The sequence below is a fragment of the Clinocottus analis genome, unplaced genomic scaffold (assembly GCF_023055335.1).
Source record: "Clinocottus analis isolate CAN_PGR_092001 unplaced genomic scaffold, fCliAna1.0.p SCAF_5, whole genome shotgun sequence".
Taxonomy (NCBI): domain Eukaryota; kingdom Metazoa; phylum Chordata; class Actinopteri; order Perciformes; family Cottidae; genus Clinocottus; species Clinocottus analis.
In genome coordinates this window covers 12,525,495-12,540,776 of record NW_027176207.1, presented here as the reverse complement: position 1 = coordinate 12,540,776, position 15,282 = coordinate 12,525,495, and the positions used below count along the sequence as shown (strand labels likewise).

Genomic DNA, 15,282 nt, shown 5'->3' with positions numbered 1-15,282 from the left:
CAATAATCAATTTATCAAAGCAGCTCTATGTTCGGCAAAATCTATAACCTCATCAAAACAGCGAGGAAGGGAGATGACCGATGACACCAATGTTACTAATTTCTTGTAACTTAATCATAAATATATTGCTGCTTCTTTATTCAGATACATAAACTGCATCATGCTGATGGTCAGCTTGGAATAATTGCACTTCATGAGCCAACAGCAGAACAAGAACAGAGGAAAAGAACCAGCCCACACTGAAATGATGAGTGATCCTCGAGGAAGCAAGTTGCCACAACAAGCTCAACAACCGCCTGAGGAAGACAAGCAGAAAAAAAGAATAACAGACTAAAACTATTTCATGTCAACAAATGAAAATTAGACTACCCTAACTGTATATATATATATATATATATATATATATATATATATATATATATATATATATATATATATATATATATATATATGTGTGTGTGTGTGTGTGTGTGTGTGTGTCTGCACATGCGTGTGTGTGCATGTGAGTGCCTCTTAAAGATTGCTGAATGTGTCCCCTGCCATTGAGATTTAATGAATAGAAGGGCTATTACAAGTAATTCATAACACCGGCCCCAGGATCTAATGATTGCTCTTTTTCCATTCTACACTTTGTTCCAAATTGTTGCTATAATTCTTCCACAAAGCGAGTTAAAGTGACAGGCCATCAATAATAATTGCCCAGCAATAAGTGGAAAGACCTTTGCATTATGTTTTAATTTCTCCTGCGCTCCTCAGCTTTATGGAGGAAAAGGTGGAGAGCGGAAGACAAAATGGAGAGAAGATGGTCGGAAGTGCTCGATGTTTAACCATTTCACCCCCTCAGGGATGCTGTAACCCGAACCCGGTCTTTCTGGTTTAAGCACATAAACCAACTAGCTGCCCTGGACACTTGCCCTCAAGAATATATGTCTTTAGCTCATTAAATGGCCTAACCTGGACCCTTCATTTAAAACAAGATCAATAGCAATGGAATAAAGCAGCTACGACTCCCTTCGAGCCATGAAAATTGTTCACTCCCTAATTTAATTTTCACAAAAGGTTTGTCTTGGTCTACAGCAGGGAATAGGTGAAAGTGGGGTTAAACACATAAAACATTACCTGTGGAGTTTAACTTACCCCTTTAATAGCGCAATAATTTCAAACGGTGATAGTCACTGTAATTTCAACAGTCTGCCGAAAAGTTATGTTATTAAACATGTTATTCAAGGAATTTGATTTATCTGTCTAATCATCTCTAGTTGATTTTTTCTTTTTTTTAAGTTTTCTTTTGAACTCAACTTTTGTTCGCCTTTTTTAAATGTGAAAGATGTGCAATTTTTTAAAGTTGGCGTCACAGTTTGTATTGTGGTTTTATTGTGTATACTTGTATACTTGTGACTCTAGTTTTGCAGCCTCTTCTGTTGAAAATTCTTCAGAACAAATAAAGTGCTGAACTAAGGCAAACCTCTAATATTCATTCTAATCTTTACAAAGTTTTTGTAAAAATGCATGAAATGGGTTGGTCCTTTCCAATGTGGATTCTTAAAAAGGAGAGGTTGTATGAATAGCAACAAACTATTTTCAATCAAAAACACAACAACAATTTTACACAGCACCTCCTTCAAGCTATATTTGACTTTTCTGATAGATATTCTACTGTCCTGTACCACGTCATATGACACAAAGGATATGTGTTGACCTGCCACTGCTTTCAATGCTCAAATACATGAAAATACTCTCAGAGGTAAAATTAAAAATATTCTACATGTTGGAGTTTATGACACATTTGTGACCACTTGAAGGAAATCCTGAGGTGAAGTCATTAATATCAGCTAACGTCAGATTTGCTTTGAAGTTTGAGCAGTCTTGCCATAGATCAGCTGGCTTAAAGCCCAGTACGGCAAACAAGATATGAGTGGTTCTGTTTTAATATCTTATTCATTTCATGCAGTTTTTTGGCCAACGCTCACTTTAAGACCAATCCTGACTTTTGAACCCTAACCAATCCCTTGCTCCACTCTTGAATTCTCCATGTAGTGTGAAGTCACTGCTATCAACTTAAAAAGAGGAACCTCTTTTTTTTTTTTTAACCTTAAAGACCATGATAGTTATGGATGGCCTTGGCAACCTCCATTGGACCGCAAGGACAGTTAAAGCCACAGATAGCAACCAACCCTCTGGAATCGATTTCAGCAATATATTCAATGTTATAGGTCGTGCTTTGATTAAGGTTGTTGGTACAATTCTTTACTTCTATCTTCTGTTCCTCTCAAGGAACAACAAATGGACCAAATAAAAGAGAACTCTTACTCTGCGAGGAGGGGAATGGGTAATATTTTCTTTTTTTCTGTCCTCTCCACAGGCAGAGACACTAGGCATGAATAATTGCTGTCTTCTCTGCAGTGGGCCCTTTTTCTGCGCCAATATCAGGCTACAGGGGCTGAGGTTGGCCACACGAATGCTGATTATGAGAAGGGAATAGTAAATATTTGAAACACCAAAGAAGCCCTTGTGCATGATTCAACCTTTTAGCTACACAAGGTCAAAGCTAATTTGCAAGCCATGAAAGACCATTTGGCAAATTTTAGAGAACTCAGTGGTGGTGGTGGGGGCACGGGACGTGTATGTGTGTTCGTGGGGAATGGCGGGGTCTGATGACATTGCATAGACCTCTGATACTTAGCGAAAGAGTTATTATAGCCATTAAGGCTGGCTGGGCCATTGAAGCAGTATGTGTGTGTTGGTGATACCTGCCAGCACTTCATTAATAAAGTGAATCACAGACTGCAGTTATGCATCAGACCTGGCATACAGTATGGATGAAAACACAGAGGCATCTCTCACATACCTTTACACTACACCACAAAGGTCAAGAACAGTTAGTATTAAAGAGTTGGATTATTCAAATGTAAATTACCATTTACAGACCTGAGTCTAAAGTATGAAGGATTTATTCACCAATATTCCTGCAAGCATGGATTATGCTTTCATTGGTGCATTTTTGTATTTGCCACTAATGTTTACTGCCGCTAAGTCAGGAAAAGTAGACAGAACATAAGCTATAATTGTAAAATCATATTTTAATATAACGTCACATTTCATTTTCAGCTAACAACCTATTAAATCCTGTAACTACGGAGAGGAAAACACGTTTTTGCTGTAAACATGGGAAAAACCTTTTTTTGTCTTTTCAATAATTTAACAATAATGTTACTTTCTTACGTTTTTTTTTTTATTTTATTTTTTTTTACAGTTTTTGTTTATTTTAAAATATAAACATCCAGTTTGTTGAAAGCCAACTTAGCCCGGGGCCTAATGATAGTTCCTCATATTGTAGTCCAGCATGAAAATACCTGATACCTGATTCTGAAGTTGGATTCTTTGCCCCACGTCTGGCAGTATTATGAAATTCATAGAAAAGGTACTGCATTTGAATGAACAAGTCTATGCCTTTTGTAGTTTTAAAAAGACCCACTACGTATTAATTGTGTACTACCATCATCTTTCCTAAAATTGTAATATTTTCCCCTCAGAAACTGTAATTGGTTTGAAAAGAAAAATCTGTGCAGCCATAATTTTTACTCATGATACTTGGCAAAAAGAAGTGTGCTAATATAAAAGTCTTTACAGCCTAACAATTGTAATTTCTCTCTTACTCACATGTCTCATCAAATCTGTTGTCTTGCAACACAACAATAAAACGACAGGAGCTCAAGTGAAACTCAGTCCTGAATCTGAAAGTCTGGGAGACAGAAGCTAAAGTTAAACATTCAGTGTCCGCTTACTTAAGGGTTCGTCAGATACTTTTTGTCATCGGAGGGTGTACATGTAGGCTCTGTGCAAACATGCATGTATTAACAATTTGTTGTGATGTGCAGTGTGTGTGGATGGTGTCTATGGCATCTGCAGCTGTCAGTTTATGAGTACGCTTGGGAGTATAATCAAGGCCTAAGCACACACTGAATATTCCTAGTCAAATATTTTTTGTTTTTATCTTACCACTCTTGCAATTAATTTACCCTCAAAGCCACAATTGCACACATGGTTTACTAAATTCCCAACTGATTGAGTGTAATGAGGGCTTTGAAATATTGGCATTCATTGTCACTCATTCGTTATTTAAATATCCCAAGTGAGTTCAAATGGAGGTTTCAGTAACAGCATGCTTAAGCTGTATATCTAAGGTGATGGAGAAAATAAGTCAGGTGGCTCTGTTTCTACATTAACATGGGGAATTTGTCCTACCATATAAAAAAAAAAGGCCAATTCCAATGGCCGATGTAGTTACAGGGATATTTAAGGCCTCACACTACAATAGGATTACTATGAACAACCAAAGCAACACTCATGGTATGACTTTTGCTGAATGTTACACGTCCTGTATGTACAGACATATCAAGTTTTCCAATACCATGATTACTTTCTTGGTTTCTTTAGCCTGGCAAATTAACAAAGTTGATGGGTTCAGCTGGGAAAAGGTGATCATCCATTTAATAAAAAACAATAAACTGTACATCTACAGTCCCTCCTGTGACAAGATCCTGATTCTCTTTATTTGTTCATTTCCAACATCAACTGATTATCTCTTTTCTGCATCTCTGTTCTTCACTCAAACTGTTTCTTGTTGGAAGAAGCCTTCGCCTCAGTTGTGATAATCATGTGCTGATGAAGGGCAAAAGAGGGAAGATGCAAGACGAGTATAAGAAAGACGGCAGAACAGAGAAAGATGCACCTCGCTCATCAGATATGTAATATGCTAATATTCTGCATAACATGCTGTGGTGCTGAAGATACACTATGTATTTCATCTGTACAGGAAGACAACTTTATTAAAAAGACAAAACGTCATGGGGCTGGTACAGCTCCACAGTTGTTTGCTTTCATCCAGAGCCTGTGAAAAGAGCTGGTAATAAATCAAGTAGACACATGAAAGCAGATAGTGTAGTATCCTGTGACTGGGGACACAGTGAAGGAGTCTGATATTTAGATTCCCTGAAGATACACTAAGAGGCTCAGGCTCTCTTGTGTCTCTGCACTACACGAACAGACATCAGAGAAGAATAGGGACATGCTGATGAGGAATATCCAACAAGATGGGGGAGATGTGAGGGAAGAAGAGAAGAAGTGGTTGAGAGACAAGTGAACCAAAAGCTTCGATAGAAAGCAAAGCAGCAGAGGGAAGGTAGAAAGGGACTCGAGACTCTTGAAGGACTTGAAAGATGGTGATTTAGCGAAAGCAGCAGTGAAAAAAGGGAAAGTATTCTGAGTGAATGTGACTGTGAAGTTGAGAGGGAGCAAGAAAAAAACTGAGAAAGTGAACTACATCTCTAGAAAACAGATGAATTAAGCTGATTAAGAGAACTGCAGAACAAAATACAGATAATTTAAGACAGTCTTATGTAATGTTAATGCTATTTAGTCTGAATTCAATTTGGGGTTTAAATCTTTTTGCAAAACCAGCACAGTGTTAATTATGTGTTAAATATGTACAATAACACCTTTAAGAATCTAAGACATTACTTTACTGTCGCGGTGTTATATCAAGGTTATTGTTGCAGTGTCGGAGTACGAAAGAACCACGAAACAAACTGTTGAACAAAACAATTGTAATTTAAACTTTTTATTTTTGTCTAATGGTAAATTTGTTGCCTTTGGATTATCCAGGTATATCTTAAAATAAATCATGTAAAATCCTATAATCTGTACATTCATTAAGAATACATGTTCGTATCATACAGATATTCTTTGGAGAAATAAATTCAGAGCAAATAAATCTTCCCAGAGGTTTGTAACATCTATTCCATCTGTCAATCTGTAATGCCAAAACTTCCCTTTCTCCGACTACGTTCTCCAGCTCCTCCTCAAGGTTTGTGGGGCTCTAAATAGATGTATATTGTCTGTCTGTATGTCTGTCTGCCCCAAGGTCTCCTGCCAGTTGTTTGTACTAAAGCATCCACAGAGAGGTTTCCAGTATGAATCTTGCCCAAACCAACTAACTGGCTCCTTGAAATGCAGAGCTGGTTTAGTTGGACATACTGGAATTCAAGAATTCTGACCACCAAAATCTTACCAGGTCATTCATGAGTCCGGGTGGACATCTGTGCTAAATTTGAAGAAATTCCCTGCAGGCTTTTCTGAGATTTTGCGTTCACGAGAATGGACCCGACAAACGGACAACCCAAAAAAACATAATGCCTCCGGCCATGGCTGTTGCCAGCATGGAGGCAAAAAAATAAGAACACCACCATCCATCTGTTATTCCATAGATGCTGTCTCCAACCTCCAAGCAGGCATGTCAACCATGACAGCAGAATATTCAGAAATGTCAACACCTCAGAGTAAATTCCATCAATCTGTCACTTTATCACTGCAGGGCTTTTTGACCACCTCAGTGACCTGCACCATAAGGAAGGGCAAGGCTTCCCCGAAGCCTTTCCACTGTGTCTCCATGGTGTTGGCAGCATTCTCAAGTTCCTCAATTTGTTTATTTTATCACCCAGGCCACCATCTCTATTCTCAGCAGCAGGTTCATGGGTTACTGGCACGAGGGACCTTCTGGCGAAGACTTATACACAGTGAGACACTCAAATAATATGTTTTTAACTTTGTCCAATTATTCCTCTAGAGGTAAATTGTATGTAGCTGGTATTCCTCCATATTCTACAATAGCTTTGGCATCTGCCTCCGCAGAAAAGTGATATTGAACTTCCAAGAAAACAGTTTTTGGAGTACAGGGTCAACATATCAAGACTTCCACCGGATTGGCAACAAACCAGACCACCACACCAAACCTTGTGGGTCCAAACTGTAAAGCTTTAGATATCCTGGATTTGGTGAAGCTTTAACACTATTATGAGGATTCTTTCGTTGAGAAAAAAAAGGTTTGTGTGGATGGCATTGGTTGCCTCAAGATGGAGATGATTCAATTGATATTGCATAACACAGATTTTAAAGTTGAAATTAATGGCATCAGCCTCTGCAAGAATAAGAGGTGCTTGAAATTGGAGAAGTATTTTATGCCTCCCCACCACTTATATAATTGTATTCCTTATTCAAATACTTCATACAAATGCTTTACAGTTTGTACCACACAAAAATAGATTCTCTAAGAACACCAATGAGCAGTACAATGCTAACGTAGTGGCTGCTGTGTTATCTCTCTGAAAAAGAGCTTTTCAAGTCAGAAGTTTGAACGCAGCATTAGGAGTCATGATGAGACATCTCCAGTGGCCAGACATTTTCAGTTGGACATGACATTTGCTTCTTTGAGGTTTCAGGGCACAGCAGTACTGAAGTCTTTGAAAGGCCAAGGGAACAGTAGATTGTGTATTTGGACAGCTAGACTCTTTGTGAATACAACGACCTAGAGCGCCTTAGAGACTTTGGAAATCTGAATAATGGACGTAATGTAAAAACACAAAACAGGCACAATGGCCATGCATGTCATTATCTATGAAAAATATGTACAGTTTATATTTACAATCCGAAAGGGAAAAGAAGAAGAAAAAAGGGTAGACAGGAAATACATTTGTCCCAGAAATCACGTTTTAGCATCAGATACTTTCGAGGTTGCAGTGTCTCCATGTCACATATGAGGCATAAACACTGACACTTGAGGGAGAGACATAGCTGAGAGAGAAGTAATAGGACAGTGGAGATATGAACGTAAGAGGGAAGCGGGGATACACAGTGGCATGCTGAGCGGGCTGTGGATATGCGTGGGGTGGTACTGTACCTCTGTTGCCAGTGACTGTGGGGTCTGAGGCGTGGGCGCCTAAAGGGGCGGTAGGATCTGGAGGGATGGAATGTAGGGGGGGAGTGGTGGATGGAGGCAGGGTTGTGGGTACGTCTGGCGGGGGGGACAGACAGACACAAATACACAAAACAATACAACAACAACCAAAATGAATTCACATGGGGACAGTTATATACTTAAAAAAAGCAACACAAACTGGTCAAAACATTCGATGGTAATGGGAAGCAAAAAAGGCATGATTGTGAAACAATTTAAATCATAAAAACATGTTAAAAACACTTTTTGAAATGCAATAATGAGATACTGTTGATGCAAAGGGATGTACCACACAACATACAACTGCTGCTCAATGACTTTCTTCGCGTTCATTTTCTAATGGGTCATATTTAAGACATGCAGCTTTTGCATTATACCTGTTAATCTTTACCTGTATCTAGAATCGGGAAGAAAACAATTTTCTTCAATTCCACCAATGTGTTCCTAAGATACTGCTTTCACAAAAATGGGACAGACGTAAGGTCACAGTGACTTTGACCGTTGACGAACAAAAATTAAATCAGTTCAAGTTATATTCCAAGTGGATTTGTGCCAATTTGTAGAAATTCCCTCAAGGGTTTTCTAAGATATTGCATTCACAAGAGTGGACCAAACACGTGAAAGGACATCTTAGAAACGTAATGCCTCAAGCCACGGTGACAGCTGGCACAGAGGCATCATTGTCATATGAGTGATGGAAAAAACATTTTGCATGTTGCCGTTTCCTAGTTTTATCTCAACTCTAAATTTGTATCATCATTGCAATTTCATGTTCCTTCTTTGAATATTACGGTAATTTCTGTAGCATGAGAACAGGATTAACTTTATAATGATATCATTATTGATAATATTAATAACTTTATTTAAATAGCACCATTGAAAACAAAGTTTACAAAGTGCTTCCATAGATAAGCAACGCATAGACACAACTTAAATACCCATAAACAAAAAGGACCATACCATATGGACATTGAATACAACTAAACCAAACAAATAGCCAAAAAGAACACTAGAAAACAAACAAATATATAAAAATATACAAAGAAAAACCATGGGAACAAAATAACTGCATAAGTGATCATAAAAGCACGTAAAAGTACAACGTCACTTAATACAAATTCTATAAAAATGGGCTTTAAGAAGTGATTTAAAAGAAGTTATTGAGTTATAACTTTAAGTCATTTAACAAACGATCGGTGCCAATGATCCAGGTTTGAAAAGATGATTCTTGGTAGCGAAGCCATCTTTACCCTGCTGTGCTTTTTGACTTCTCACTACAGCATAATCGTAACAGTGCTTTATCCAAGGCAGTGTTTCTCACTGTCATATGTTAAAGCAACAGGAAAAATGGGACTGAAACATTTTTAGACAAAGTTAATGAGGTTACACTACCGCACTGGCTCTTATGTTTGTGCCACTCTGCTTTTTCTGATGAGCTTGAGGCTTTTAATTGGCGGTGGTACTCTTTCTCAGGGCCGACTGTCCTGCGAGTCTCGGTGACATTTCAGCCTTACCGTGAATCACTAAGCAGCTAAGTGCATGTCTCTGGGAAAGAGGGTAGAGAGAAAACGTCTCCTCGTTGAAGCGGAACCATTAAAAAGGTATTTTCAAAGAATTATGGCAGCAATTGTGAAAGGCTAAAAGGTGTGGTAATCACTAATGAAGGGTAGGAACAGACGGTGTGCCATTTTAAAAGAACAGGTAATGAATAGGCCTCTTTGACCCTCTCATATCCCATTGCCTTTTTTGCAGCATAGGATTTGACAGTTTAATAACATCACTGCCATTAAGTGCGTCGGTTATTCTTGTTGTTCCATTCAGCGGACATTTAAAGGACTTGTTATATGTACACATACATTGTGTCTGTGTGCATGTCATGCTCGGATATATCTAGTTGCGTAGACCAATAAAATATCAAAAGAGGTAATAACATTATTTTTGTATTTTACCATGGCTGATCCCTATGCAAATTCTGCTTGTGAACTTCCCAACTCTCTTCCTTTTAATATAGCCTTCACAAAAGATTTGAATGTGAAGGAAAACATATCATATATATATCAGATGGTATTCATCAGTCCTACAGTGCTGACCTGTTGTGTGGTTTGAATGCAAATGTGGCACTTGTGAAATGATGTATTTAACTAAATATCTTAGTAGTATAACTGAAAACATTGTTATTACTGCATTTGGGATGTTTAAAAAAATCTTTACCAAGTAAATACAAAAGTTTGAATACATTTATATAATTACAATTGTCTTTTCAAAAGTAGCATCTGGAAATCCAAATACTTCTATGACAACAGAAGTCAAATTTGAGTTGTATTACATTTGGATTGATCTTTTCCTTACCTGTAATTTGCCCATTTTAATTTTACTCTGCAGAGACCAGAGTGCTGCCAGGTGAAGATCAAGTTGTAAGCCATTAAAAATTCCTTCATTTAGAAGATGTTATTATTTTTCTCTGACATTTACATCCTTACTTTCGTCATACATGGATCTAATAAAGCACTTGACTGTCCATGTTTTTAATTTGTGTAATGGCATGGCTAAAGTCAAGTTCTCAGTTCTAAGAGCTTCTTGTTGGAGAAATAATGAGCATACATGCGTTATTTCTGTTTTGGATGGCCGGCAGGGGGGAAACTCACTGGTTACAGAAATAATTTGGTTTGTTTAGAAGATTTTAGACTAGAATTTTAGATTAGGAGATTACCATACTTTTCACTTGATTTAATTTCTCAGTAAAAATGTTCTGAGTTTATGGCCTCAAACGCTAGTTTCAAGTCTTCTTCAATACATGATGTTAATTTAGTAAATTATTTATTATTATAATAATATAATAGTAAATGATAATTAATTTGATTTACAGTACAGAAGACGATCAATCAGTTTAAGCTTTCGGGTACTGCTACCTTGTGTAGTCTTTTAATGTGTACAATGTGTATAATGTGTACATTACAATGCATAAGAGGAATATGATAATTAATAAGGGATATTATGAAAGATGTGTAATTGTATGCATAAGAAGGTCACTGAATGATTTTTCTATTACTGTGTAATGATACAGGTGTGAATGGATTTTGTAGTAGGAGGGTAAAATAAGATAAATACTGCGTGAGTAGGATTGTGTGACTGTCTCTTTAAGAACCAGTTCCTTCATTCTGTTGGTCGGTTGCACGGAAGAATAACTCTGTGAACAGCGCAGAGCCAACTGCATGCCGAGGAATGGATGCAGGTGTTGAATGAGGAAAGGATAAACCAATGAGTGTGTTTTAAGCTCTGTGACGGAAGCTCTATACTAAAATGCGCAAGACTCGTACGGGACTTCCTGTTTGAACGCGAAGGCGGAAGTAAGTGCGTGGTGATCTGTGGTTTGCCGCGTGGTCTGTTAATTTGCTGAAATCAAGTGTCCTCGACCGAGTATTGTATTTGCTGGTTGTTATCTTTTATTAAATCTTTTTTATTGTAACATTGAATTTTGGATTCCTCTTCACACAAACACCCAACAATACTTTTCACTTGTGATAGACAAATCGTGGCGCCAAATCATGGCAACAAATCGTAGCGACCTCTCAATCAGAGTAGAGGCGTAGCATTGTATATTCCTGCCCAGCTTTCAACCCTCTCGTCCAAATGTGGTCTCTTCTGGCGAAGAAAGAACCTTCAAAATGGTCGCCCACAAAGAATTCGGCAAAGTCATGGTGGCTACGTCCTCTGCTTTTATACAGTCTCTGATTTTACAAGATATTTCACTCGGAAGAATACTCGCAAGTCTTCAAAACAAGTGTGAGATGTGATGTGGAGAGAGAGGCAAGAACATGCCATGGGCAGGAATAATGTTTTCCTAAAAGGGATGTCCGCAGGATGCCAGCAATATAAATTGAAAAATCAAGAAAAGCAAAAAGAATATGTAGGAGAGAATGATTGGAGAGATGCGGGAAGCGAGAATTGCCATGTTTCCCTTGCCTCGTATGTTGCACTCTCATTGGCCAGTTAAATACATTTTTACCCTACAGAATATTTTATAAATAGCGATCATTACTCACAAGTGCTGATTTGCCTTTAATTGGATGTTTTTGTCGTTGATCTCTAAAATATGTCACCAAGTGCTAAATCAGGGCTAAAATCTTGTATTGTAAACTTGGCATTAGCCACATGCTCCATCAGCTCCACATGTGGTTAGTTACAACTGTACATCTTTCATGGACAGTCATGAACTTACTAGAAAACACAGCTCTGTCAAAGCATAGCTTTCCTTCATGCTCATCAGATTTGGATCTAAAAGAGATGTGTCACTGCTCTGCCCATTTATAAGCATTATTTCTTAATGCCGAGAGAGACATGGCAGTGGAGAAATGGAAGTGAAGAAGAGCCATTTGTTTTCCCTCACACTGAGTGCCTTTACACACATCTCCCCTGGCGTTACTGGGAATTACTTATCCTTCCTGGTGATATTCCTGACAACCCAGCCTTAAATTCTGCCACTCTCACATATTTCCCTCCTGTGTGTGTGCGAGTGTCTGTGTGTAGGATCTGGAACGCAAGTTTATTTAAAGAAAAGACGTTGGTGGCATTTGTGTCACCTGAGGCCCTCTTCTTCCTGTGAGAGATGGCCCCACTAATCACTCGTAGCACTGATACAGCACGCAGATCATGATATATTTTAATCCTGGTTTTCGCAATGGAGTTGGGGCGAGTGCCTGTGAGGTTCATACGTTCCCCTATTTTTGGAGCATTAGTGGAGTCAAAGGCATTCTGCATTGCAGCCTTTTCCTTCATCCCTACAATACTTCAAATAAGTAACTGATGAAGATATCTCTCTGTTACTATCCCTTTGGAGTTGATCACATAAAACACAATGACCCATATTGGCCTTTCCTTTAAACTCACCATAGACGTAGAGGACATATTCAGCACTGCTGGTCCCTAGGTGGTTGACGGCTTCGCAACGGTAGGTGCCATTGTCTGTCTTGTTGAGTGAAGTAAAGGTGAGCTCCCTCCCCTCTACAATCATTCTGTCCAGGTCAGGAAGTTCACCCCCGTCCTTTGTCCACATCACAGGATCTGGCCTGGAAGGTTAGAGGATGTGAAAGAGAAACAAGGTATGATTCTTTTTCCTGTCTGAAGTGTTATATACAATGCTGAAGTAAACTTATACAGAGTGACTTACGAAGGGTTTCCTTTGGACACACACTCCAGCTTTAAGTACTGACCCTCCTGGGGGACTGCAAGGGAGTGGATAATCTGCACACGAGGAGCATCTAGAACAGACAGAGAGGCTTGAAGTAAGGGCTGACGATCAGGGTTACATACATATTCAGATTAACATCCCATTATTTAACTAACATATTAAAAATCACCTTGAGTTAATTTCAAGATGTGATTGAAAAAAATAACACTGATTTATCATATGTCATTTTAATAACATTGTTGAGATTTAAAAAGTTTGTCATAAAGTATCACATGCCCTTTGCCAACATGGTTCTACAGCCGTGAAAGCATTCTCAGTGACTTCCTCTTTAATATATCTTCTTGTCCACACACTCCATGTGTATGTTTGAGTATGTCCATGTTTCCGTATGTACACTCACAGTGGACCTCCAGTACTTCAGTGGCTTGCTGTGGTGTCTGTATGAGTGCCACATGGTCCACTTTGCAGGTGTAGGCCACTCCATCATCATTTCTGTCCACGTGCAGCTGAAGAGAGCTCCGCACTATAAATGTCTTCCCACTTGCATTCACCTCTTTGGCACCTTTGGAGAAAGTAGCATACTGTCACAAATGCAGCACATTTATCTTGCAAGGTGTGAGGGCCACACATCAACATGAAGCCCCAGTGTACAACAGGCGTAGCTTTATCACCACAGCCAGCTTCTGCTATGATCTTCTATCCATATAGACAAGGGCCTAACATGCATTACAACAAGCACCTAAATGGAATTTTCACAGAATCTTTATATTGATTTCTTTATCGTAGTTCTAGGGCATTTTGGAGGAAATGTGCAAATGACTATTCCTGTAAGAATTCTTCACTCAAAAAGGCGTTACACAAAAGACTGAATAAAAAACAAACAAATCTATAAAATAAATTCTAGCGCCCATCACACATCTCCCTTGATGCTGCGTTGGCATCTCAAGAGGACATGACCCATTCCAGACGACCAAAACCCACTTGCCTCACTTCTAGGTCAGGGGCTCTTTGAATGTAATGTGTATATTTACACCGTAAGCCTTTTTAAACACCTTTGGTCCCAAGTACGATCATTGCCTAAGGCTTTCTGAGCTTCACTGCTCCCACACAATGTATAACTCTCACATAACAGTTTCCAGTTCCTCTCCCTCCAACCCATCTAACTGACAACCATTTCCAGCCTAATTGGGACAAACATATTACCAGGTCCAATCAGCTATTTAGCAATAACTTCAATCAGCCTTGTTGCAAAGAATCATTCTAAGTCCTCTCCATACGTACAACCTGCTTTCAGAGCTATCCCTGCCACACCTGCCTTGTCATACCATCCAAAGAGCTGAGTTAACTCCCCATGTCCATTAACACCCAAATCATTGTCAAGATATTGGAGAACTCCTCTGACTCAACTACCTAAAATGATCTCCATAATATCCGGAAATTTGGCTTGATCCTTGAGCACATTATTCCACTTCTTGCTTCATTTGCCATCCCCCATGATTTGGGCTTTTAGATAAGGCCAATTTCTTTGATTAAAGTATCACGACCAACTCTCATGACACTAATCTTTGACCACCACGTTAATGTTCTTGTCATTTTATTGGCTCACAATAAATCATCATCCCTGAAAGCAGTGACGTCTAGTAAGTAGAGAGGTCCTTTTAACAAGAAGGTCACAGAGTTGACTCCCGCACCGCTGACATCAAACTGTCCTTGAGCTCGACCTTTCCTACCTGGCCCCCCTGTGTCTAAATGAACAGCGTTTCAACGCCAAACAGAATGACAGTCCAGTACTAGACTGATATTCTCTCAACAACCCCCAGAACACCTCATTAATGTTTGCTGTTTAACACCTTACTAGTTATTCAAAAAGAATAACCCTCTGGATTTGTGACACGTCAAAGTCCAACAGTGATTGTACACAAATTATTGCAGAGAACTTTAAGAGCCGTGTTTGGGTACCAGACGACATTTGAGGATGCCAATTTTTGACGAAGCCTCAGCCTACGCATTTGACATAAATGTTCTCCTAAATTCTGAAACTGTTAAGTATGTGTTATGTAATAAAAATGACCAATCCTCCTCCAGACTACACACATGCCAACATTCACCACAACTGTAATATAAGTGGTAATACGTAACCACCACCAAGCAGGTATTTTTTCACACATTCTTCTCAAACACATCTGCTCAACCAGTCTTTTGGGTCTGGTTGGTCTGCTCACATCATGCTACCATTTCAAGCTTCTTCATTTACACTCCCACAAGGTCTTTTTCATAGGAGCAAAAAGAAATACTGTAATAC

General features: G+C 38.8%; 1 protein-coding gene across 6 annotated transcripts in view; it reads right to left on the bottom strand.

The window, feature by feature from the left end:
- Positions 1-15,282, bottom strand: part of cadm2a (cell adhesion molecule 2a) — a 193,517-nt gene that overhangs the window by 8,130 nt on the left and 170,105 nt on the right. For 5 of the 6 annotated variants that reach the window (XM_068599942.1, XM_068599944.1, XM_068599948.1 and 2 more), the window contains 4 exons: positions 13,381-13,542; positions 12,960-13,050; positions 12,680-12,858; positions 7,736-7,849 (listed from right to left, as the gene is read on the bottom strand). In XM_068599942.1, the coding sequence (XP_068456043.1) occupies positions 7,736-7,849; positions 12,680-12,858; positions 12,960-13,050; positions 13,381-13,542 (546 nt within the window). The remainder of the gene's footprint in view (positions 1-7,735; positions 7,850-12,679; positions 12,859-12,959; positions 13,051-13,380; positions 13,543-15,282) is intronic. The other variant, XM_068599946.1, reaches the window with a different exon arrangement.